Source organism: Procambarus clarkii, chromosome 56, assembly GCF_040958095.1.
Source record: "Procambarus clarkii isolate CNS0578487 chromosome 56, FALCON_Pclarkii_2.0, whole genome shotgun sequence".
NCBI classification, from domain to species: domain Eukaryota; kingdom Metazoa; phylum Arthropoda; class Malacostraca; order Decapoda; family Cambaridae; genus Procambarus; species Procambarus clarkii.
Genome location: NC_091205.1, coordinates 28,390,230 through 28,414,589, shown reverse-complemented (window position 1 = coordinate 28,414,589; position 24,360 = coordinate 28,390,230). Strand labels below are relative to the sequence as shown.

General features: G+C 50.9%; 1 protein-coding gene and 1 long non-coding RNA gene across 3 annotated transcripts in view; one reads left to right on the top strand and one right to left on the bottom strand.

The window, feature by feature from the left end:
* LOC138353150 (uncharacterized) overlaps positions 1-24,360 on the top strand; it is a 400,025-nt gene that overhangs the window by 60,486 nt on the left and 315,179 nt on the right. The window lies entirely within an intron of this gene.
* LOC138353037 (uncharacterized) lies at positions 441-24,125 on the bottom strand. Its single transcript, XM_069305673.1, has 7 exons — positions 24,118-24,125; positions 19,992-21,836; positions 5,696-6,042; positions 5,222-5,389; positions 4,516-4,974; positions 4,213-4,373; positions 441-701 (listed from the first exon to the last, which is right to left on the bottom strand). Exons 1-7 carry the CDS (start codon positions 24,123-24,125, stop codon positions 441-443), a joined length of 3,249 nt encoding a protein of 1,082 aa, XP_069161774.1.

Sequence of the window (24,360 nt, the reverse complement as noted above, 5' to 3'; positions counted from 1 at the left end):
GCCCAGAGGTGTAGTGTTGCCCGGAGGTGTAGTGTTGCCCGGAGGTGTAGTGTTCCCCAGAGGTGTAGTGTTGCCTGGAGGTAGTGGATAGGTAGTGACGGGGACATTTGGAACATGTAAAATTTGTTGAGTGGTGTGTGGTGTTGTTGGTTAAGGAAGGTGTTAGGTTGTTTCACTACGCTACTGTAATGGTTGTTTGGGCTGGATAGGCCATAGGTCAGCTATGTATGAAGGACATTGTTTTGATCTAACGTCATGGGCTTCACCACATTTTGGGCATTTAAGTATTTCTAACTCACATAATTTCGTGGGATGGGCACCAGAGCCGAGTCCACATCGTATATCCTTAATTCATCCTTGTGAAGTATAGTTGAATTCTTTATAATTAAAGTGTTGAGTTAGCCGTGGTGTGTATGTCTCTAGTTTGTGGTAAAAGCCATTTATCCAGACCCGATCAGTGGAGGGTCGTCTAGGAATGTAAGCAATGCTGTGCCTGTATCACACAGCTCTCCATCAGTACTACGCACGAACTTTTTGACTCCGTAGACTTGAATGTCATCTGCCTGTAGTTGCTCTTTGATGTCTTCCTCGCTAATGTCGAAGACATGTTTGACTATACATTTATTTAATCGATCACCTGAAGGTTCGTAGCAACGTACTTTATATCCCCGGATCTCGGTAAAGATAGAGAGCTCTAGTTCCTTGTCGGGATTGAAGTCCACAGCGATTAAGTTCTTTTGCTTGTTTGGCCTGATATCGTGCGCCTTATTTCAACTGGGACAGTTTCTCGCACGCTGGGGAACATATGCTTATTCCCGAATTTATATCTACGTAGCTTTAGGCTTGAGGATGATGCTGGATGGTCACGATAACAGCAGATGATAACTTGTAGTCTGTTTAACTTTGCTTGACCATGCTTTGAGTAGCACTAATATATCTCTCTCGTTTCACTCGTAATATCGTTAATTCCCATCTTCACGACAACGGATTCTGATAGACGGAAACCACGATGAAGGAATGGGTGATAGCGAATATAACTTAGTATCGCGTTTAGACGGTGTTAAGTTAGTTGTGTCCGCAACTAAAGTTTCCACGTCCTAGCAAAGGCAACGACACGGCAGAATGCTGGGGAAAGACGCCAGGCGGCCAAGCCTCCCGCCCTACTCACTGTCCCCTCTGTTCTTTGAAGGAGCCAATCAGGGAGTAAGTCGAGGAGGCTGCCACGAATCACATGTCGTCCTTGGGTCACGTGGTGCCTCGTGACGTCACTTGGAGCAGGCCTGTGTTTACACAGGTGGTCGAAGGCCGTACCTCTCCGGCCACAAACTCTTGCCAGTTCTGGATTTTCAAAACCTTAGAATTAACTAATGCAATACCTATTACCATGGGTGTAATTTCCTTATCAATAATGCCACCTCGGCCAACGTGGTCTTACCAGACAGCTGGTGTCATACACTGTCTATAGACACCAACAAAGTACACCTATAGTCCATACTACCGAGCTTAGCCTTGGTGCACCCTCTTGTGTACCTCATGAGAGAAGTCAAAATGGCGGTGTGCACTCTCTACCACACATTTTAATCTGGCTGGTGTTTCTCTCTCCTCACAACATTTCTCATTTTCTTTAAAAAGAATGAATACAGGATGTCCATCATGCTTGTAGCACTAAGCAAAGTTATTGACACAAAGTTATTAACATATCAACAGATGTTGCATAGAATTTACATTAATTAAGCACACAAAGAATTTAAACAAATTGATCTTTACTACACAGGATTTCAATGTTAAAAATGCAAATGCAATAATAAACATAAATGAAAGAAACTGTACTTCAATGTTACAAAATATGAAATGAGAGATCTGCATTATTCAAACAATATTAAATTTAATTTAGGACAATAAGTAAATACTTTGCATTACATAAGAACACAATTAATCATTAAATCGCTAAGAGCGTTTACAATTACATTTAGGAAGAGAGTCCTGAAACACAAGAATATCCCTTGATGAATTGTTTGTTGAGTTATAATGAATTTTTTGTTTTTTATCGTTTGCACTTCATCATTTTCTAGACTAGTTGGAATCACTTTGAAATAAGCCATATTACGTGTTATACTATGATCTCTGTTACTCGCTGTTACCATACTTCCTTTTACAGTAATCACTTTATATGGTTTTGTACTCACTTTATATCACTTTATACGGCATATCTAGCTTTCCCTCTTTTGTTTTCCTAACTCAAACGGTGTTTCCAACCGTTGTGAATTGTTCCTTTGCACGTTGATCATGAGCAATTTTCATTTTGCCTTTGGCTAGTGTATCCTTCTGAGCGAGACGTGTATCCGTTACCTCGGCTGGCATGACAGGTCGTGTGACCCTCATAGGACGTCCAAATAAAAGTTCGCCAGGCGACTTGCCCAGTGTTCCATGTGGTGTTGCACGGTAGTTCCTGAGAAAAGCATACATAGCTTGTTTCCAGGATCGTCCTTCGGTATGAGCACAGCGTACCGCTTTCATGAGAGGTTGCATGAATCTCTCAACTTCTCCATTTGCTTGAGGATGTAGTGGCATCAGATGGTGGTGTTTGAATCCAATATGCTCAGCAAAGTTGACGAAATCTTGTCCATTGAATGGCGGTCCATTGCCCGTCTTGAAATCTTCAAGAATGGCAAAATTTTAAAAGATCTGGTCGAGTTTTGGGATGACAGCCTTTGCATATGTGGAAGTTATGATTTCTACTTCTGGATAGCGTGAATGATCATCAATGACTACCATCATGTACTCTCCAGCTGGTAGTGGTCCGCAGATGTTCATCGATACTTTGGTCCATGGTGCAGCAGGTAGTGGTGAAGGTTGTAGAGGTGTTGGTCTTGAAATATCCACTGCAGCTTGATTAGGGACACAGGCATCATGCCTTTGCTAGACGATCAATGCCAGGAAATCCCACCTTTTCTCATAGCAGCCATTTGGTCCTATCAGTACCTTGGTGTCCTTGGTGTGCAAGCTTCAGAGCACGCTGCTGGGGAACTGCTGGAATGACGATACGAGTACCTCGCAGCACGGTGTCGCGTTGTTACGTAACACTCATTCTGTCTGTTACGTTGAGTGTTACGCGTTGTTGCGTAACACTCATTCTGTCTGTTACGTTGAGTGTTACGCGTTGTTGCGTAACACTCATTCTGTCTGTTACGTTGAGTGTTACGCGTTGTTGCGTAACACTCATTCTGTCTGTTACGTTGAGTGTTACGCGTTGTTACGTAACACTCATTCTGTCTGTTACGTTGAGTGTTACGCGTTGTTACGTAACACTCATTCTGTCTGTTACGTTGAGTGTTACGCGTTGTTGCGTAACACTCATTCTGTCTGTTACGTTGAGTGTTATGCGTTGTTGCGTAACACTCATTCTGTCTGTTACGTTGAGTGTTACGCGTTGTTGCGTAACACTCATTCTGTCTGTTACGTTGAGTGTTACGCGTTGTTGCGTAACACTCATTCTGTCTGTTACGTTGAGTGTTACGTGTTGTTGCGTTACACTCAACATCTTCGTCAACTCCTGAGGGTGGGATGTGTGGAAACGTGTTCTTGGTCAATGCATCCACTGTTGCTTGCAGAGTTGGGTCCTCTAGGGTCGCAGTACACATTCAATCAAGAGTGAGAGCCTTAGGGACTGCATCACAGGTTACAGAGTGTACATATTCCTCAGCAACTTGCTGATGCTTGGTGATGGTGAAACTGTTGGCAGGATGTCGACTAATGTAATCAGCGGGATCGCCTGCACTCGGCTTGTACTTCACAGTAAAGTTGTATGGTTGCAGACGAAGAGCCCATCTCTCCATGCGAGCTGGTAGTTTGGACTTCGGATTATTGAAGATGGTCTCCAACGGCTTGTGGTCAGTGACTATCGTGGTGAAGGGTGCACCAAGCAGATACACATTGAAGTGTTCACAGCCCCATACAAGAGCAGGAGCTTCCTTCTCTGTCTGACTGTATCGTTGTTCACCATCTGTGAGAGAACGGCTGGATTAGGCGATTACTACTCAGGAATCTGGTTGACCAGGTTTGTGTTGGGGTAAAACAGCACCTAAACTAACAGAACTAGGATCCACCATTAGCTCGGTGTCCATTGATGGGTCAAAGTATGCAGCAGTTGCATTCTCTACTAGTGCATCTTTCACAGCATCAAATGCATCTTTCTCTATATCACTCCAGTACCATGATGCATTTTTTCTTCAGGAGCTCACGGAGAGGCTTCGTAATGCTAGCAAAATCTGGAATGAAGCGAGAACAGTAGTTTGCAATTTCCAGAAAACTATGTACTGTGGTGGACGTTGAAGGAGATGCAGCATTCATGCTATCTTCAACTTTCTTAGGATCTGGAGACAGAAATTTGTTACCAAGAACATGTCCAAAGAATTAAATTTTATATTGATTGAACTCGCACTTTTGCTCGGCTTAGCATCAAATTCTTTTCTCGTAACGTTGCACGAAGAACTTTGTCGTGTTCAGCTTGGGTACAGCCATAAACAATGATGTCATCAGACATGTTGTCAGCATTAGGTATATCTTGCAATACTTGGCTGATGATGTGTTGAAATACCTCAGCAGCACTGTTAATACCAAAACTCAGGCGCTTGTACCTATACAGACCTCGATGTGTCATACACGTTGTGATGAAGTGACTCTCATCATCAAGTTCAAGCTGATGATAGCCCTTGTTTAAATTTAACTTGTTGAATACAGTTGCACCATTCAGGCAGTAGATCATAGCATCTACAGTGGGTGTAGGCTGGCGTTCACGCATTATTGCCTTGTTGGGAACATGCATGTCCAAGCAGATGCGTCTCTCATCTGGATTCTTCGGCTTTGGTAGAGTGACAGTTGGGCTTACCCATGGTGTTGGGCCTGTTACTGGTTCAATGATATCTAGTTCCATCAGCCTATCCAGTTCGGCATCGGCTTTCTTGTATGGAATGGCTGTCGGCGATGTGAATTACTTGAATTACATCTGGGTTGATGTGCCGATGTACTTTGCTATCAGTATAACAACCTGTGGATTCAAATCGATCAGAGAATTAAACAACAATAGAATCAACATTGTCTGCAGATTCCCCCGCTACAGCATGACAAAGCTGAAGTAGCCCCAATTTTGTTGAAGTATTGTAACTGAGGCGACACTCCGTAGCATTCCTAACAACATGGAATGTAGAAGTGAGCATTGTACTCTTTGAAACTTTCACTGCAGAGATTAAGTCAATCACTGGCAAGGGTACCTTTGAAGCATAGGCAGTGGCTTTACCACTGCATTTCTCAAGCTTTGGGAACTGTTTTTTGAACTTCTCATAATGGCACTCAGCAATGGGGTTAATGTTTGATCCAGTGTCAATGAGAACTTTGAGACAAATACCGGCAATGTATACTATAGTCTCTGGGTTGTTTGGAAGATCATTCCATTCTGTGATTGCTTGTATTCCATAAGTATAATCACATTCACTGTCATCTGAGACTGGCTGTAATGAAATGTTGTCTTGTACATTATTAACATTCTGGATATGAGGTGCAATATTGTGTTTGCGACCTCGACCCCAATGACCTGACCCTCGTAATGTATTCTTGTTCACTGACTGTGGTTTCTTTAGTGCAGAACGACACATACCACCAACATGACCTAGTTTTCCACACTCATAGCACTTCTTACCTTGAGCGGGACAACCATTACCTTGGTGTGGGTAGTCTCCTCCACAATTGTAAAATAAATTGTTGACAGCCTCTGACGTGGGCCGTTGTGACTGCTTGAGTCTTGTTCCTTGACAACAGGTTTGATGTGGTTCTCGGCTCAAATTGCTGTTGTGTTTGCCCTGATGCCTCCTGTGATCACGGTGTCCTCCCTGAACCATACGTACCTCATCACTGTCAGTAACAGTAGCAGCACCGTTGTTGGCACCACACTCCATCACACGAGCATCACGTGCAGCATCTTCCATTCGACGAGCAATGTCCAGTATCTTGGTAAGAGAACTTTCATCATCAACAAGTTCTAGAGCTCTTCCATGGAGACGTGTAGATGTGCATGTTTAATTTCATTGTCAACATTAGCGAACTCACACTGTACTGCTAAACCCCTGTCGACCTGTGTGGTATTGATCTACAGTTACATTATAGCTCTTTATATAGTTTAGCTCTATATTTAGCTTTTGAAATGCATGACTTTCATAGCAGTGTTCTCTCTATGTTTGAAATGTTCAATTAATTTGACTTTGGCAGCGTCATAATCTTTGTCACCACACACAGAAATCACAATAGCGTGATGCATCAAATGATCCAGTAAGTTCTACTGAACTTCGGTTTCAACTCTTTTGACCATGTCGTAGCTCAGTCGATTAAGGCAGCGTCTGGGATGCTCTCGGACGGAGGTTCGAATCCTCGTCACGGCCCTTGTGGATATGTTCACTTGTCACCACCAGTGTCTTTCAGTGTATCAGAGATGTCACGAACTCGATCACCAATATAATGAAGCAGAAAGGCACGTTTTCCTTCAGAACTCTTGATGTCTGAAACTATTAACAAATTTTGAAACCTTTTAAGCCATTTGGTCCAGCTCTGTGTGACAGGTTTGTCTGGTCACAGTCAGGATCAAATGCAGGAAACTGAGGTATATTTGCCATTTTTAATGTATAAATATAAACTTATCACTTCAATGTTCCTCAGAATATTAAACACTTACTGCACTGTGTATGGTAGCTAAGAATTCACTGTAATTACTTTAATTTTGCAAAGCACACAAGCATTTTAATGCAAAAATTCTCAACAGTCCACAATACAGCAGCAACTGACCTCTTACCTAGCCTTGTAAACATGTGCTGTTGCTCCAACTCACAGCTGCACAGCAGTTGTCAGCAATGTTGTTTGCTGAGCTTTCAGCGCTGTCAACACGGCACAGTTCACAACATCAGCATGAAGAATTTTGTAGCACAGAGCGTAGTTTTGTACACAGCATTGATAGACATCACACAGTTTCAGTTTGTACAAAGCTTCGGTCAGCTCACAGCTTCAGTTAGCACATAGCATTGGTAGCACACAGCATTGGTAGCGTACATCATTGGTTAGCACACAACATTGGTAGCGTACATCATTGGTTAGCACACAACATTGGTAGCGTACATCATTGGTTAGCACACAACATTGGTAGCGTACATCATTGGTTAGCACACAACATTGGTAGCGTACATCATTGGTTAGCACACAACATTGGTCAGCAAACAGCATTGGTTAACACCCAGCATTGGTAGCATACAGCATTGGTCAGCATACAGCATTGGTCTGGTTCTCACAGACAGCGTGCTTTCTCCTCCTCCTCCCGGGGGTGAGACAGCATGCTTCTCTCTTGTGTTTTGAGCAGGACGGATACCTGCGTTCACTGTTTATCCTCGTCGCCAGTGTGGTGTTGTGTGTTGCTGTGGATGGCCTTGGTTGTAGGGTTAATAAAGCCATTGCATGGTTACTGACTTTAATACTTACGCAGTGTCCAAGCGGGCCGGGTGTCCTCAACACACTGTTTACATTCTGCTGGCGTATGAAACGCAGCGCCATACAAACGGATGGACACACTGTTTACATTCTGCTGGCGTATGAAACGCAGCGCCATACAAACGGATGGACACACTGTTTACATTCTGCTGGCGTATGAAACGCAGCGCCATACAGACGGATGGACACACTGTTTACATTCTGCTGGCGTATGAAACGCAGTGCCATACAGACGGATGGACACACTGTTTACATTCTGCTGGCGTATGAAACGCAGCGCCATACAAACGGATGGCGCCGTTTGCGACGATCAAGACAATGCATACTCTATAACACCCGTGGGTGAGCAATATAAATATTGCCCTTTATGTGAATTATATTTAAAACTTGCTATACCTGTAATTAATACAGTGTAGACCTGTAATATTGTAATACCTGTAATATTTTACGGTGTAATTTGTTGACAGGCGAATAGAGACGGGTGGAGGTTACTAATGTGGGTCGTCGCTTAGAGATACTAGACCACGTGACTGAATCTTATCCCACCCAGCTTAATAGCGACGCTTTTAGGTGCACAAGGTGAGGTGTTGTGCACCTAAGGTGTGGTGTTGTGCACCTAAGGTGTGGTGTTGTGCACCTAAGGTGTGGTGTTGTACACCTAAGGTGTGGTGTTGTGCACCTAAGGTGTGGTGTTGTGCACCTAAGGTGTGGTGTTGTGCACCTAAGGTGTGGTGTTGTGCACCTAAGGTGTGGTGTTGTGCACCTAAGGTGTGGTGTTGTGCACCTAAGGTGTGGTGCTGTGCACCTAAGGTGTGGTGCTGTGCACCTAAGGTGTGGTGCTGTGCACCTAAGGTGTGGTGTTGTGCACCTAAGGTGTGGTGCTGTGCACCTAAGGTGTGGTGTTGTGCACCTAAGGTGTGGTGCTGTGCACCTAAGGTGTGGTGTTGTGCACCTAAGGTGTGGTGCTGTGCACCTAAGGTGTGGTGTTGTGCACCTAAGGTGTGGTGTTGTGCACCTAAGGTGTGGTGTTGTGCACCTAAGGTGTGGTGTTGTGCACCTAAGGTGTGGTGTTGTCCACCTAAGGTGTGGTGTTGTCCACCTAAGGTGTGGTGTTGTCCACCTAAGGTGTGGTGTTGTCCACCTAAGGTGTGGTGTTGTCCACCTAAGGTGTGGTGTTGTGCACCTAAGGTGTGGTGTTGTGCACCTAAGGTGTGGTGTTGTGCACCTAAGGTGTGGTGTTGTGCACCTAAGGTGTGGTGTTGTGCACCTAAGGTGTGGTGTTGTGCACCTAAGGTGTGGTGTTGTGCACCTAAGGTGTGGTGTTGTGCACCTAAGGTGTGGTGTTGTGCACCTAAGGTGTGGTGTTGTGCACCTAAGGTGTGGTGTTGTGCACCTAAGGTGTGGTGTTGTGCACCTAAGGTGTGGTGTTGTGCACCTAAGGTGTGGTGTTGTGCACCTAAGGTGTGGTGTTGTCCACCTAAGGTGTGGTGTTGTCCACCTAAGGTGTGGTGTTGTGCACCTAAGGTGTGGTGTTGTGCACCTAAGGTGTGGTGTTGTGCACCTAAGGTGTGGTGTTGTCCACCTAAGGTGTGGTGTTGTCCACCTAAGGTTTGGTGTTGTGCACCTAAGGTGTGGTGTTGTGCACCTAAGGTGTGGTGTTGTGCACCTAAGGTGTGGTGTTGTGCACCTAAGGTGTGGTGTTGTGCACCTAAGGTGTGGTGTTGTGCACCTAAGGTGTGGTGTTGTGCACCTAAGGTGTGGTGTTGTCCACCTAAGGTGTGGTGTTGTCCACCTAAGGTGTGGTGTTGTCCACCTAAGGTGTGGTGTTGTGCACCTAAGGTGTGGTGTTGTACACCTAAGGTGTGGTGTTGTACACCTAAGGTGTGGTGTTGTGCACCTAAGGTGTGGTGTTGTGCACCTAAGGTTTGGTGTTGTGCACCTAAGGTTTGGTGTTGTGCACCTAAGGTGTGGTGTTGTGCACCTAAGGTGTGGTGTTGTGCACCTACGGTGTGGTGTTGTGCACCTAAGGTGTGGTGTTGTACACCTAAGGTGTGGTGTTGTACAATTAACAAATTAATTAGTAGATTTGAATAAGTATAATTTACTAAATATAAAATAATCCTAACCACTACTGATTTAAACCTCGTAGTGGAAACCTCAAAGTGAACTCCCCAAGTTTGTGTGGGAGGTTTACTAGTGGGATAAACTCAATCTATTGCAAGACTCAATGTTGCACGCAAGGCTGTATAATCAAGACTGTAGTCCCCGTGGCATAGTGGTAAGACGCTCGCCTGGCGTTTCGTGAGCGCTTTGTCCTGAGTTCGTATCCTGGTCGGGGAGGAGTTACTGGGCGCCAATCCTTAACTGTAGCCTCTGTTCACCCAACAGTAAAATGGGTACCTGGTTGTTAAACGACCTGGCGGGTCGTATTCCAGGTAATATCAGAATTAAGGACTTGCCGGAAACGCTATGCGTGTTAGTGGCTGTACAAGAATGTAACAACTCTTGTGTATATAAATAAATAAATTTTAAAAATAAAATACAATACAGGCCACTCTTTGAAGAAATAATTTAATTTTAAGTAAATCATAATTTAATGAACAGATAAATAATAATAATTAAAATAAGTATTCAAATTCCCAATGGTAAAGTATCCCCTCTGGATCGCCACACTGAGGCGCTGAATCCAGAAACTGGCAGCCTTTTGGGTCTCTATTGACATCAACGAGTCTGGAACCCAAATTTTTTAGAAATCCCAAGGCACTCCTCCCCCAGGTGACCAGCGTCTGTGAGAACAAAGGCCTATAGACCTTACAATCGCATGTATTTGACTGATTTTGGTGTTTCCCTGTAGTTGGCCGCCCCACCTGCTTGATCAGCACCGAAGTGTATATAGGTGTCTGCCAGGGTGGATACACATGTGTAGTCCCACACCTGCTGTCTGCTCCCCTCTTCCAGGGGTATATAGTGATGCCATCAGGGCGAAGTGCGGGGTCATCTAGGTTTTGGTCACCTAGGATACGAGGTTCTCTCTCTGCTGGGCATTGAGCTGAGACTAGGGTGAAGACTCCCGTTACTGTGTGCTTGAGAAGTCTTCACAAGCACACAGTAACGGGGGGCTACACAAGCACACAGTAACGGGAGCCTTCACAAGCACACAGTAACGGGAGCCTTCACAAGCACACAGTAACGGGAGCCTACACAAACACGCAGTAACGGGAGCCTACACAAGCACACAGTAACGGGAGCCTACACAAGCACACAGTAACGGGAGCCTACACAAACACACAGTAACGGGAGCCTACACAAGCACACAGTAACGGGAGCCTACACAAGCACACAGTAACGGGAGCCTACACACGCACACAGTAACGGGAGCCTACACACGCACACAGTAACGGGAGGCTACGCATACACACAGTAACGGGAGCCTTCACACGCACACAGTAACGGGAGCCTTCACACGCAGACAGTAACGGGAGCCTTCACAAGCACACAGTAACGGGAGCCTCCACAAGCACACAGGAACGGGAGCCTTCACAAGCACACAGTAACGGGAGCCTCCACAAGCACACAGTAACGGGAGGCTACACATGCACACAGTAACGGGAGGCTACACATACACACAGTAACGGGAGCCTCCACATACACACAGTAACGGGAGCCTACACACGCACACAGTAACGGGAGCCTCCACATACACACAGTAACGGGAGCCTACACACGCACACAGTAACGGGAGGCTACACAAACACACTGTAACGGGAGCCTCCACATACACACAGTAACGGGAGCCTACACACGCACACAGTAACGGGAGCCTACACAAGCACACAGTAACGGGAGCCTACACAAGCACACAGTAACGGGAGCCTACACAAGCACACAGTAACGGGAGCCTACACAAGCACACAGTAACGGGAGCCTACACAAGCACACAGTAACGGGAGCCTCCACATACACACAGTAACGGGAGCCTACACATGCACACAGTAACGGTAGCCTCCACATACACACAGTAACGGGAGCCTACACAAGCACACAGTAACGGGAGCCTCCACATACACACAGTAACGGGAGCCTTCACAAGCACACAGTAACGGGGGCTCCACAAGCACACAGTAACGGGAGCCTCCACAAGCACACAGTAACGGGAGCCTCCACAAGCACACAGTAACGGGAGCCTACACAAGCACACAGTAACGGGAGCCTCCACAAGCACACAGTAACGGGAGCCTCCACAAGCACACAGTAACGGGAGCCTCCATAAACACACAGTAACGGGAGCCTCCACATACACACAGTAACGGGAGCCTCCACATACACACAGTAACGGGAGCCTCCACATACACACAGTAACGGGAGCCTCCACATACACACAGTAACGGGAGCCTACACACGCACACAGTAACGGGAGCCTCCACATACACACAGTAACGGGAGCCTCCACATACACACAGTAACGGGAGGCTACACAAACACACAGTATCGGGAGCCTCCACATACACACAGTAACGGGAGCCTTCACAAGCACACAGTAACGGGAGCCTTCACAAGCACACAGTAACGGGAGCCTTCACAAGCACACAGTAACGGGAGCCTCCACATACAGTAACGGGAGCCTTCACAAGCACACAGTAACGGGAGCCTCCACATACACACAGTAACGGGAGCCTTCACAAGCACACAGTAACGGGAGCCTCCACAAGCACACAGTAACGGGAGCCTCCACAAGCACACAGTAACGGGAGCCTTCACAAGCACACAGTAACGGGAGCCTTCACAAGCACACAGTAACGGGAGCCTCCACATACACACAGTAACGGGAGCCTTCACAAGCACACAGTAACGGGGGGCTACACATACACACAGTAACGGGAGCCTCCACATACACACAGTAACGGGAGCCTCCACATACACACAGTAACGGGAGCCTCCACATACACACAGTAACGCTCCGGAGGAAGAAAGAAGCAGGAAGCAGGAATTAGCCCAACATTGTAAACTTGGGGCCGCCCAGTCCAGTTTAATTGGTTTTTGAAGTGTTTCTGCTAATTATGGGAACTTTATTTACCGAGTTAACGAGGAACTGGAATAGTGAGACTGTGGGTAAATTCTCTCTCTCTCTCTCTCTCTCTCTCTCTCTCTCTCTCTCTCTCTCACTCACTCTCTCTCTCACTCTCACTCTCACTCTCACACTCACACTCACACTCTCACACTCTCACACTCTCACACTCTCACTCTCTCTCACTCTCTCTCACTCTCACTCTCTCTCACTCTCTCTCACTCTCTCTCACTCTCTCTCACTCTCGCTCACTCTCTCTCACTCTCTCTCACTCTCACTCACTCTCACTCACTCTCACTCTCTCTCACTCTCTCTCACTCTCTCTCACTCTCTCTCACTCTCTCTCACTCTCTCTCACTCTCTCTCACTCTCTCTCACTCTCACTCACTCTCACTCACTCTCACTCACTCTCACTCACTCACGCACTCAAATTTTTCAACTAATCTCCTCCTCCTCCTAGTGTTATCCCTTGTTCTTTGCACACTGCATGTTGGCATCTGCTGCTACTGGTTACCTTAAGATACCCTGGCATCTGTTGGAAATTTCCAACACTAAATACAACACTGTTGTATTCTCATTAATTATTACTAAAACTACTAATCATTGTAGTGATTAAAATTAACCCAACGTAGAGTTCACATGTACTAATAATTACATCTGTACAATAAAGCTAGAATTCTTACGTCACCCGACGCCATTATTGCGTCAGATTCCATTGTAATAAACACATTTATATCCAGTGTGTCTGAGAATTGAATTTGATTCTCTATAAACAACGGTGTTCTGTGTGATAATTAATTACAGATAAACTGATTCCCAACTAAAGCCAAATAGAGCGTTTATAGTTATAACTGTTATCTAGTAATAAATTTTACGTCACGCGTGAATGCCCTGGAGAGACTTTAATTCATCTCCATTGTTCGTTTACTATCCTAAAACGGGCAAATAAACCCGTCCTTATCCGAGCATTTCAATCACAACTGCGAGAAATGATAATATCCGTAAAAAATAATTTGTGTAGCAAACGCGGGCCGCGGAGCGGGGAGAGAAGAGACGCCATTACCCCAGCCACCAGGGTAGACGCCATCAAGAGCTCCAGAAGAAAGTCGCCACTGTGAGGTGTGAAGAACCTTTGCAGACATTAACTTTGCTGGTGTCAGTGTCACTTTACATAACAAGTTGAATTGTCAAGAGATTTAATTTGACATTCAGTCAGAACCTGTTAAATTTGGTTCTATGTAATACCACGTGATCGGCCAGTGGAGCGCGTCAGTATCTAGGATAGGCTGGACACCACGTGTTCTTTATTACGAAGCCGGAACCTAGGACGCGAACTTCGGCAAGCCTTAACTTACACAGTGCCCATATTAGCTAAGTACCTTTATCCTTATTTGATGCATCATCTAGGGGGTGGGGTTGTAGCTGGGTAGCTTGTCGTGACGCCGTGCGACAATAAAAAACTACAGGTCATTATTTATTCTTATTATTTAATCTCAATTTTTTGAACATAGATGTCAAGCAGCTTAATCTGTTGCTACTGAATTTAATTTGATTTACAGCGTGTGGGAAGAATTCTCCGAGCTGTCATTTCCCGTGTTAATCATCTCCCAGTGTTCCATGACGAGTCCAGGAGAATCAGAGGATGAGTCGTATCTAACTTCTTGGAAATCGTCTTCAAGCTAAGACTCATTTCGTATTCCTTGATTTCTATTATCTGTATTCTTTACATGCAGAACTCTGTTTTCATTGGATTGACATGTGTTTATTATAATAATCAATTCTCATACTCGTAATCTATGTTCTCATTGATGATAAAGATAATGATTCTATAAATGGTCATAGGATTAGATTATTACACATTGGACTGGTGAACGAACCACACTGGTTCCTGGACGTATTGAGTTCCAGTAATAACCCCCCAATGTAGGTGTTTGAGGCATTGATTCGGTTAATTATACAGCCCATTAATTATATCAGTGATCATATTCTCTAGTATTTTATCCATAGTTACTGGTTCATCTAGGAATTGTCTAATGATCATATTTTCTTAGTTTCCCTCTTTACTATAAAAGTGGGTGGTCCTTCGTTTTGATTTTCATTACATTAACTATTTAAATAAATAGTCAAGCCCCAAATGTCCCACAGCATCTGGTGGAGGACCAGGGTGGAGGGGCAGGGTGGAGGGGCAGGGTGGAGGGGCAGGGTGGAGGGGCAGGGTGGAGGGGCAGGGTGGAGGGGCAGGGTGGAGGAGCAGGATGGAGGAGCAGGATGGAGGAGTAGGGTGGAGGGGCAGGGTGGAGGGGCAGGGTGGAGGGGCAGGGTGGAGGGGCTGGGTGGAGGAGCAAGGTGGAGGAGCAGGGTGGAGGGGCAGGGTGGAGGAGCCGGGTGGAGGAGCAGGGTGGAGGGGCAGGGTGGAGGAGCAGGGTGGAGGGGCAGGGTGTAGGAGCAGGTGGAGGAGCAGGGTGGAGGAGCAGGGTGGAGGGGCAGGGTGGAGGGGCAGGGTGTAGGAGCAGGTGGAGGAGCTGGGTGGAGGAGCAGGGTGGAGGGGCAGGGTGGATGAGCAGGGTGGAGGGGAAGGGTGGAGGAGCAGGGTGGAGGGGCAGGGTGGAGGAGCAGGGTGTAGGAGCAGGTGGAGGAGCAGGGTGGATGAGCAGGGTGGACGGGCAGGGTGGATGAGCAGGTGGAGGAGCAGGGTGGAGAAGCAGGGTGGAGAAGCAGGGTGGAGGAGCAGGGTGGAGGAGCAGGGTGGAGGAGCAGGGTGGAGGAGCAGGGTGGAAGAGCAGGGTGGAAGAGCAGGGTGGATGAGCAGGGTGGAGGGGCAGGGTGGAGGAACAGGTGGAGAAGCAGGGTGGAGGAGCAGGGTGGAGGGGCAGGTGGAGGAGCAGGGTGGAAGAGCAGGGTGGAGGGGCAGGGTGGAGGAGCAGGGTGGAGGGGCAGGGTGGAGGAGCAGGTGGAGGAGCAGGGTGGAGGAGCAGGGTGGAGGGGCAGGTGGAGGGGCAGGGTGGAGGAGCAGGGTGGGGGGCAGGGTGGAGGAGCCGGGTGGAGGAGCAGGGTGGAGGGACAGAATGGAGGGGCAGGTGGAGGGGCAGGTGGAGGGGCAGGTGGAGGGGCAGGTGGAGGGGCAGGGTGGAAGGGGAGGGTGGAAGGGCAGGGAGGAGAAGGTGGAGGAGCAGGGAGGAGGAGAAGATGGAGGAGCAGGGTGGAGGAGCAGGGTGGAGGGGCAGGGTTGAGGGGCAGGGTTGAGGAGCAGGTGGAGGAGCAGGGTGGAGGGGCAGGGTTGAGGAGCATGTGGAGGAGCAGGGAGGAGGGGCAGGGTGGAGGGGCAGGGTGGAGGAGCAGGGTCGAGGGGCAGGGTGGAGGAGCAGGGTGGAGGGGCAGGTGGAGGGGCAGGGTGGAGGGGCAGGGTGTAGGAGCAGGTGGAGGAGCAGGGTGGATGAGCAGGATGGATGAGCAGGGTGGAGGGCCAGGGTGGAGGAGCAGGGTGGAGAAGCAGGGTGGAGGAGCAGGGTGGAGGGGCAGGTGGAGGAGCAGGGTGGAAGAGCAGGGTGGAGGAGCAGGGTGGAGGGGCAGGTGGAGGGGCAGGGTGGAGGGGCAGGGTGTAGGAGCAGGGTAGATGAGCAGGGTGGATGAGCAGGGTGGATGAGCAGGGTGGATGAGCAGGGTGGAGGGGCAGGGAGGAGGGTCAGGGTGGAGGAGCAGCTGGAGGAGCAGGGTGGAGAAGCAGGGTGGAGAAGCAGGGTGGCGGAGGAGGGTGGAGGGGCAGGTGGAGGAGCAGGGTGGAAGAGCAGGGTGGAGGGGCAGGGTGGAGGAGCAGGGTGGAGGAGCAGGGTGGAGGGGCAGGTGGAGGGGCAGGGTGGAGGAGCAGGGTGGGGGGCAGGGTGGAGGAGCCGGGTGGAGGAGCAGGGTGGAGGGACAGAATGGAGGGGCAGGTGGAGGGACAGGTGGAGGGGCAGGGTAGAAGGGGAGGGTGGAGGGGCAGGGAGGAGCAGGGAGGAGGAGAAGATGGAGGAGCAGGGTGGAGGAGCAGAGTGGAGGGGCAGGGTTGAGGAGCAGGTGGAGGAGCAGGGTGGAGGGGCAGGGTGTAGGAGCAGGGTAGATGAGCAGGGTGGATGAGCAGGGTGGAGGAGCAGGGTGGAGGAGCAGGGAGGAGGGTCAGGGTGGAGGAGCAGCTGGAGGAGCAGGGTGGAGAAGCAGGGTGGCGGAGGAGGGTGGAGGGGCAGGTGGAGGAGCAGGGTGGAAGAGCAGGGTGGAGGGGCAGGGTTGAGGAGCATGTGGAGGAGCAGGGTGGAGGAGCAGGGAGGAGGGGCAGGGTGGAGGGGCAGGGTGGAGGAGCAGGTGGAGGAGCAGGGTGGAGAAGCAGGGTGGAGGAGCAGGGTGGAGGTGCAGGTGGAGGAGCAGGGTGGAAGAGCAGGGTGGAGGGGCAGGGTGGAGGAGCAGGGTGGAGGGGCAGGGTGGAAAGGCATGGTGTAGGAGCAGGGTGGAGGAGCAGGGTGGATGAGCAGGGTGGAGGAGCAGGGTGGAGGGTCAGGGTGGAGGAGCAGCTGGAGGAGCAGGGTGGAGAAGCAGGGTGGAGGAGGAGGGTGGAGGGGCAGGTGGAGGAGCAGGGTGGAGGGGCAGGGTGGAAGAGCAGGGTGGAGGGGCAGGGTGGAGGAGCAGGGTGGAGGGGCAGGGTGGAGGAGCAGGGTGGAGGGGCAGGTGGAGGAGCAGGGTGGAGGGGCAGGTGGAGGGAAAGGGTGGAGGAACAGGGTGGAAGGGCAGGGTGGAGGAGCTGGGTGGAAGGACAGGGTGGAGGAGCAGGGTGGAGGGGCAGGGTGGAGGGGCAGGGTGGAGGAGCAGGTGGAGGAGCAGGGTGGAGAATCAGGGTGGAGGAGCAGGGTGGAGGGGCAGGTGGAGGAGCAGGGTGGAAGAGCAGAGTGGAAGAGCAGAGTGGAGGGGCAGGGTGGAGGAGCAGGGTGGAGGGGCAGGGTTGAGGGGCAGGGTTGAGGGGCAGGGTGTAGGAGCAGGGTGGAGGAGCAGGGTGGAGAAGCAGGGTGGATGAGCAGGGTGGATGAGCAGGGTGGAGGGAAAGGGTGGAGGGTCAGGGTGGAGGAGCAGGTGGAGCAGCAGGGTGGAGGGGCAGGTGGAGGAACAGGGTGGAGGAGCAGGGTGGAGGGGTAGGGTGGAGGGGCAGGGTGGAGGGGCAGGTGGAGGGGCAGGGTGGAGGAGCAGGGTGGAGGGGCAGGGTGGAGGAGCAGGGTGGAGGAGCAGGGTGGGGGGCAGGGTGGAGGAGCCGGGTGGAGGGGCAGGGTGGAGGGACAGAATGGAGGGGCAGAAGGAGGGGCAGGGTGGAGGGGCAGGTGGAGGGGCAGGGTGGAGGAGCAGGGTGGAGGGGGAGGGTGGAGGGGCAGGGAGGAGGAGAAGGTGGAGGAGCAGGGAGGAGAAGGTGGAGGAGCAGGGTGGAGGAGCAGGGTGGAAGGGCAGGGTGGAGGAGCAGGGTGGAGGAGCAGGGTGGAGGGGCAGGGTTGAGGAGCAGGGTGGAGGGGCAGGGTTGAGGAGCAGGGTGGAGGGGCAGGGTGGAGGGGCAGGGTGGAGGAGCAGGGTGGAGGAGCAGGGTGGAGGAGCAGGGTTGAGGAGCAGGGTTGAGGAGCAGGTGGAGGAGCAGGGTGGAGGAGCAGGGTGGAGGAGCAGGGTGGAGGGGCAGGGTTGAGGAGCATGTGGAGGAGCAGGGAGGAGGGGCAGGGTGGAGGAGCAGGGAGGAGGAGCAGGGAGGAGGGGCAGGGAGGAGGGGCAGGGTGGAGGAGCAGGGAGGAGGGGCAGGGTGGAGGGGCAGGGTGGAGGGGCAGGGTGGAGGGGCAGGGTGGAGGGGCAGGTGGAGGGGCAGGGTGGAGGGGCAGGGTGGAGGGGCAGGGTGGAGGGGCAGGGTGGAGGGGCAGGGTGGAGGAGCAGGTGGAGGAGCAGGGTGGAGGGGCAGGGTGGAGGGGCAGGGTGGAGGGGCAGGGTGGAGGAGCAGGGTGGAGGAGCAGGGTGGAGGGGTAGGGTGGAGGAGCAGGGTGGAGGGGCAGGGTGGAGGGGCAGGGTGGATGAGCAGGGTGGATGAGCAGGGTGGATGAGCAGGGTGGAGGAGCAGGGTGGAGGAGCAGGGTGGAGGGGCAGGGTTGAGGAGCATGTGGAGGAGCAGGGTGGAGGAGCAGGGTGGAGGGGCAGGGTGGAGGAGCAGGGTGGAGGGGCAGGGTGGAGGGGCAGGGTGGATGAGCAGGGTGGAGGAGCAGGGTGGAGGAGCAGGGTGGAGGAGCAGGGTGGAGGGGCAGGGTTGAGGAGCATGTGGAGGAGCAGGGTGGAGGAGCAGGGTGGAGGGGCAGGGTGGAAGAGTAGGGTGGAAGGGCAGGGTGGAGGGGCAGGGTGGAGGAACAGGGTGAAGGGGCAGGGTGGAGGGGCAGGGTGGAGGGGCAGGGTGGAGGGGCTGGGTGGAGGGGCTGGGTGGAGGAGCAGGGTGGAGGGGCAGGGTGGAGGAGCAGGGTGGAGGGGCAGGGTGGAGGAGCAGGTGGAGGGGCAGGGTGGAGGGGCAGGGTGGAGGGGCAGGGTGGAGGGGCAGGGTGGAGGAGCAGGGTGGAGGAGCAGGTGGAGGGGCAGGGTGGAGGGGCAGGTGGAGGGGCAGGGTGGAGGGGCAGGGTGGAGGGGCAGGGTGGAGGGGCAGGGTGGAGGAGCAGGGTGGAGGAGCAGGGTGGAGGAGGAGGGTGGAGGGGCAGGGTGGAGGGGCAGGGTGGAGGAGCAGGGTGGAGGAGCAGGGTGGAGGAGCAGGGTGGAGGAGGAGGGTGGAGGGGCAGGGTGGAGGGGCAGGGTGGAGGAGCAGGGTGGAGGAGCAGGGTGGAGGAGGAGGGTGGAGGGGCAGGGTGGAGGGGCAGGGTGGAGGGGCAGGGTGGAGGGGCAGGGTGGAGGAGGAGGGTGGAGGGGCAGGGTGGAGGGGCAGGGTGGAGGGGCAGGGTGGAGGGGCAGGGTGGAGGAGCAGGGTGGAGGAGGAGGGTGGAGGGGCAGGGTGGAGGGGCAGGGTGGAGGGGCAGGGTGGAGGAGCAGGGTGGTGGGGCAGGGTGGAGGGGCAGGGTGGAGGAGCAGGGTGGAGGAGCAGGGTGGAGGAGGAGGGTGGAGGGGCAGGGTGGAGGGGCAGGGTGGAGGGGCAGGGTGGAGGGGCAGGGTGGAGGGGCAGGGTGGAGGGGCAGGGTGGAGGGGCAGGGTGGAGGGGCAGGGTGGAGGGGCAGGGTGGAGGAGCAGGGTGGAGGAGCAGGGTGGAGGGGCAGGGTGGAGGGGCAGGGTGGAGGAGCAGGGTGGAGGGGCAGGGTGGAGGGGCAGGGTGGAGGGGCAGGGTGGAGGGGCAGGGTGGAGGGGCAGGGTGGAGGGGCAACAACATCAGCTGTGATGAAGAACAAACACAAGACTCCAAATTGTTTTAATGCAATTTTTTATTAAGTGTCTGATATTATATGGTGGTGGTGGTGGTGGTGGTGGTGGTGGTGGTGGTGGTGGTGATGGTGGTGGTGGTGGTGGTGGTGGTGGTGGTGGTGGTGGTGGTGATGGTGGTGGTGGTGGTGGTGGTGGTGGTGGTGGTGGTGATGGTGGTGGTGGTGGTGGTGGTGGTGGTGGTGATGGTGGTGGTGGTGGTGGTGGTGGTGGTGGTGGTGGTGGTGGTGGTGGTGGTGATGGTGGTGGTGATGGTGGTGGTGGTGGTGGTGGTGGTGGTGGTGGTGGTGGTGGTGGTGGTGGAGGTGGTGGTGGTGGTGGTGGTGGTGGTGGAGGTGGTGGTGGTGGTGGTGGTGGTGGTGGTGGTGGTGGGCTGGGAGATGGTGGTGGTGGTGGTGGGCTGGGAGATGGTGGTGGTGGGCTGGGAGATGGTGGTGGTGGGCTGGGAGATGGTGGTGATGGTGGTGGTGAGCTGGGAGATGGTGGTGATGGTGGTGGTGGTGGGCTGGGAGATGGTGGTGATGGTGGTGGTGGTGGGCTGGGAGATGGTGGTGGTGGGCTGGGAGATGGTGGTGATGGTGGTGGTGAGCTGGGAGATGGTGGTGATGGTGGTGGTGAGCTGGGAGATGGTGGTGATGGTGGTGGTGGGCTGGGAGATGGTGGTGATGGTGGTGGTGAGCTGGGAGATGGTGGTGATGGTGGTGGTGGGCTGGGAGATGGTGGTGGTGGTGGTGGTGGGCTGGGAGATGGTGGTGATGGTGGTGGTGGTGGTGGTGGTGGTGGTGGGCTGGGAGATGGTGGTGATGGTGGTGGTGGGCTGGGAGATGGTGGTGGTGGTAATGGTGGGCTGGGAGATGGTGGTGGTGGGCTGGGAGATGGTGGTGGTGGGCTGGGAGATGGTGGTGGTGGGCTGGGAGATGGTGGTGATGGTGGTGGTGGGCTGGGAGATGGTGGTGATGGTGGTGGTGGGCTGGGAGATGGTGGTGATGGTGGTGGTGGGCTGGGAGATGGTGGTGATGGTGGTGGTGGGCTGGGAGATGGTGGTGATGGTGGTGGTGGGCTGGGAGATGGTGGTGATGGTGGTGGTGGGCTGGGAGATGGTGGTGATGGTGGTGGTGGGCTGGGAGATGGTGGTGGTGGTAATGGTGGGCTGGGAGATGGTGGTGGTGGGCTGGGAGATGGTGGTGGTGGGCTGGGAGATGGTGGTGGTGGGTTGGGAGATTGTGGTGGTGCGCTGGGAGATGGTGGTGGTGGGCTGGGAGATGGTGGTGGTGGGCTGGGAGATGGTGGTGGTGGTGGTGGGCTGGGAGATGGTGGTGGTGGTGGTGGGCTGGGAAATGGTGGTGGTGGGCTGGGAGATGGTGGTGGTGGTGGTGGGCTGGGAGATGGTGGTGGTGGTGGTGGTGGGCTGGGAGATGGTGGTGGTGGTGGTGGTGGGCTGGGAGATGGTGGTGGTGGTGGGGTGGGAGATGGTGGTGGTGGTGGGCTGGGAGATGGTGGTGGTGGTGGGCTGGGAGATGGTGGTGGTGGTGGGCTGGGAGATGGTGGTGGTGGTGGGCTGGGAGATGGTGGTGGTGGTGGGCTGGGAGATGGTGGTGGTGGTGGTGGTGGGCTGGGAGATGGTGGTGGTGGTGGTGGTGGGCTGGGAGATGGTGGTGGTGGTGGTGGTGGGCTGGGAGATGGAGGTGGTCGTGGAGAGCCCAGATCCAGTATGAGAGCTGGGCCTCCAGTGTGAGAGCTGGGCCTCCAGTGTGAGAGCTGGACCTCCAGTGTGAGAGCTGGACCTCCAGTGAGAGCTGGACCTCCAGTGTGAGATCTGGACCTCCAACATCAGACACCCTTGAACAGTGTGTTCCTGGTGGACAGGTGTATTGGCGTCTGGTGGTCGTGGTTGTCCAGCTCGACGTATGTCTCATGGCCTCGTGGGCCCTTATCCCTCGAGGGTTCCCTTCAATGAACTTTTATTTATTATTTTTGTTGTCTAGACAGATTGTTGAGATAAAATGTGATTATAATATAATTAGATATAGGATTTAGGGATTATAAGTAGTACTTGATAGTACCATTGATTCTTATTAAGGATTTGATCTACGAAATCGATTGATGTTTCAACTATTCTTTAAGTTCTTCTCCCACCTTTTAGATCCTTGTGAAATCATGCACATAGTCCAACCCGTCCTCCGAATTGACAGTACGTTTTAATACTAAGTGTAATAAGTACATTTCCTATTTTGCATAGTACATAATTGCACTTATGGGGCTGTTACATTTACCCACCCCCCTCCCCCGATTTAATTCTTCTCGTTTTCTGTTAGGACACTTAAAACTTTAAGATGAAATTTTAAAGTTAAGTTGCTATGCACAAGTTTTAAATATTAGGATTTTTTTTTTCACTTTTATTAAACAACTAGCAGTACCCGGCCACGCGTTACTGTGGCTCAGCAACGCATGTGCGTTGCTGAGCCACAGTAACCTTCCCTGTCCCCCAGTCCTCCCCACCATTTCCCCCTCACCCGTCTCCTCGTCCTCCCCACCATTCTTCATTCCCCCATTCCCCTCGTCCCCACCATCCCAAACTCTCCCGTCTCCTCGTCCTTCCCTACAATTACCACCTCGCTTGTCCCCTCGTCTTCCCCAACATCTCTCACTTCCGTCCCCCTCGTCATCCCCACCATTCCCCACTCCCTCGTCCGATGCCTTCCCAAATGGTCTGATGTTCCCTCAGAAAATTGGGAACATCAAGTGATCTGATGTTCCCATCACTGAAATATAAGAAAAACAGTTCAAAAATGAAATGAAAATATGAAAAAATAAAAAAATAAACTATACTCACGAAATGAATGGTATAGTAAACAACACAGCTCAATTCCAACGCAATTCACACAAAATAATTAAATCGATATTAAAATAAATCAAAATCTATGAAAATTCAATTTATCAATGCAATCAAAAACATTGAAATGGAATTGTAACATATTTAGTATAGCGTGTGTGTTACTCTTACACGCAACGGAAAACTTACCCTGTTTTTTAAGAAAAGCATAGTTTGCCTGTCACAGGTGTGGCATCTATACATATACTTACAAAATGAACGATATGGTAAACAACACAACTCAATTTAAACACAATGTCACACAAAATAATTCAATAAAAAATTAAAAATCTAAATCTATTAAAATAAAATTTATCAATGCAATCGGAAACATTGAAATGGAATTTGTGACATATTTATTATAGCGTGCATGTTGCTATTATGTGCAACAGATGGGGCTGTTTTTCAAAAACGCATGTTTTTACCTATCACAGGTGTGGCATCTTTATAGTAGTATATAAAAAGACGCGGCTATTCGAATGCAACGTTGTGTCAAAATTTCAAAGCAATCGGTGAAGAACATTAGGAGATTACAGCGTGTGTTACGTCCAACAGATGGCGCTGTTTTTAAAAAAAAAACATGTTTTTTTCCTGTCACAGGTGAGGCATGTATATATAGTAGATACATAAAAGGACGTTCCTATTCGAATGCAACGTTGTGTCAAAATTTCAAAGCAATCGGTAAAGAGGTTTCGAAGATTTCCCTCACATGAAAAACACAGTTTTTCAGAAAAAGCATGTTTTTTTTAACGTCACAGACGTGATATCTATATAGTAAGTATATAAAAACCTGGCCGGATGCAAATGGAACGTTGTGTGAAAATTTCAAAGCAATCGGTGAAGAACTTTCGGAGATTAGCGATTTTCAACAAATGAACATTTCCATTTTTATTTATATAGATAGAGATTTCATACAAAATTTGAAAATATCCTGAGTTACTTTACAATTTATTGAAATATTTTAGTTTTGTTTTATTTGTTTTATAAAACTGTAATATCAATATAGCTATATGTTAAGTAGTAGTTGTAATTAAGATGCAATAAAATGCTTGTCATCATAAACTAAGACGGTTAGGTTAGGTCGTGGTTTTCTATTCAACTTTTTAGGTAAACTCAAATATTCACAATATATTTGACAGTACGATTTAATACTAAGTGTAAATAAGTACAATTCTTGACTGTCATACATAGTACATAATTGCACTTATGGGACTGTTACATTTACCTCCCCATTATTGGAGGACGGGCTACATAGTCACGTAGACACATATGGGCCCTTATGGCGTATGTGACCAAATGGTCATGTAGGATCTAGTTGATATATAATACAATACAATGGATATGATGTGATTCTGATGTTTTATAGATATAATATAAAAGTAATAATTTCTTTAATAATAATATTGACATGGTGGGTAAAATTTCCCACAAGAGGTTTCCTTGTGCCCACCAGGACATGAGGACCTTG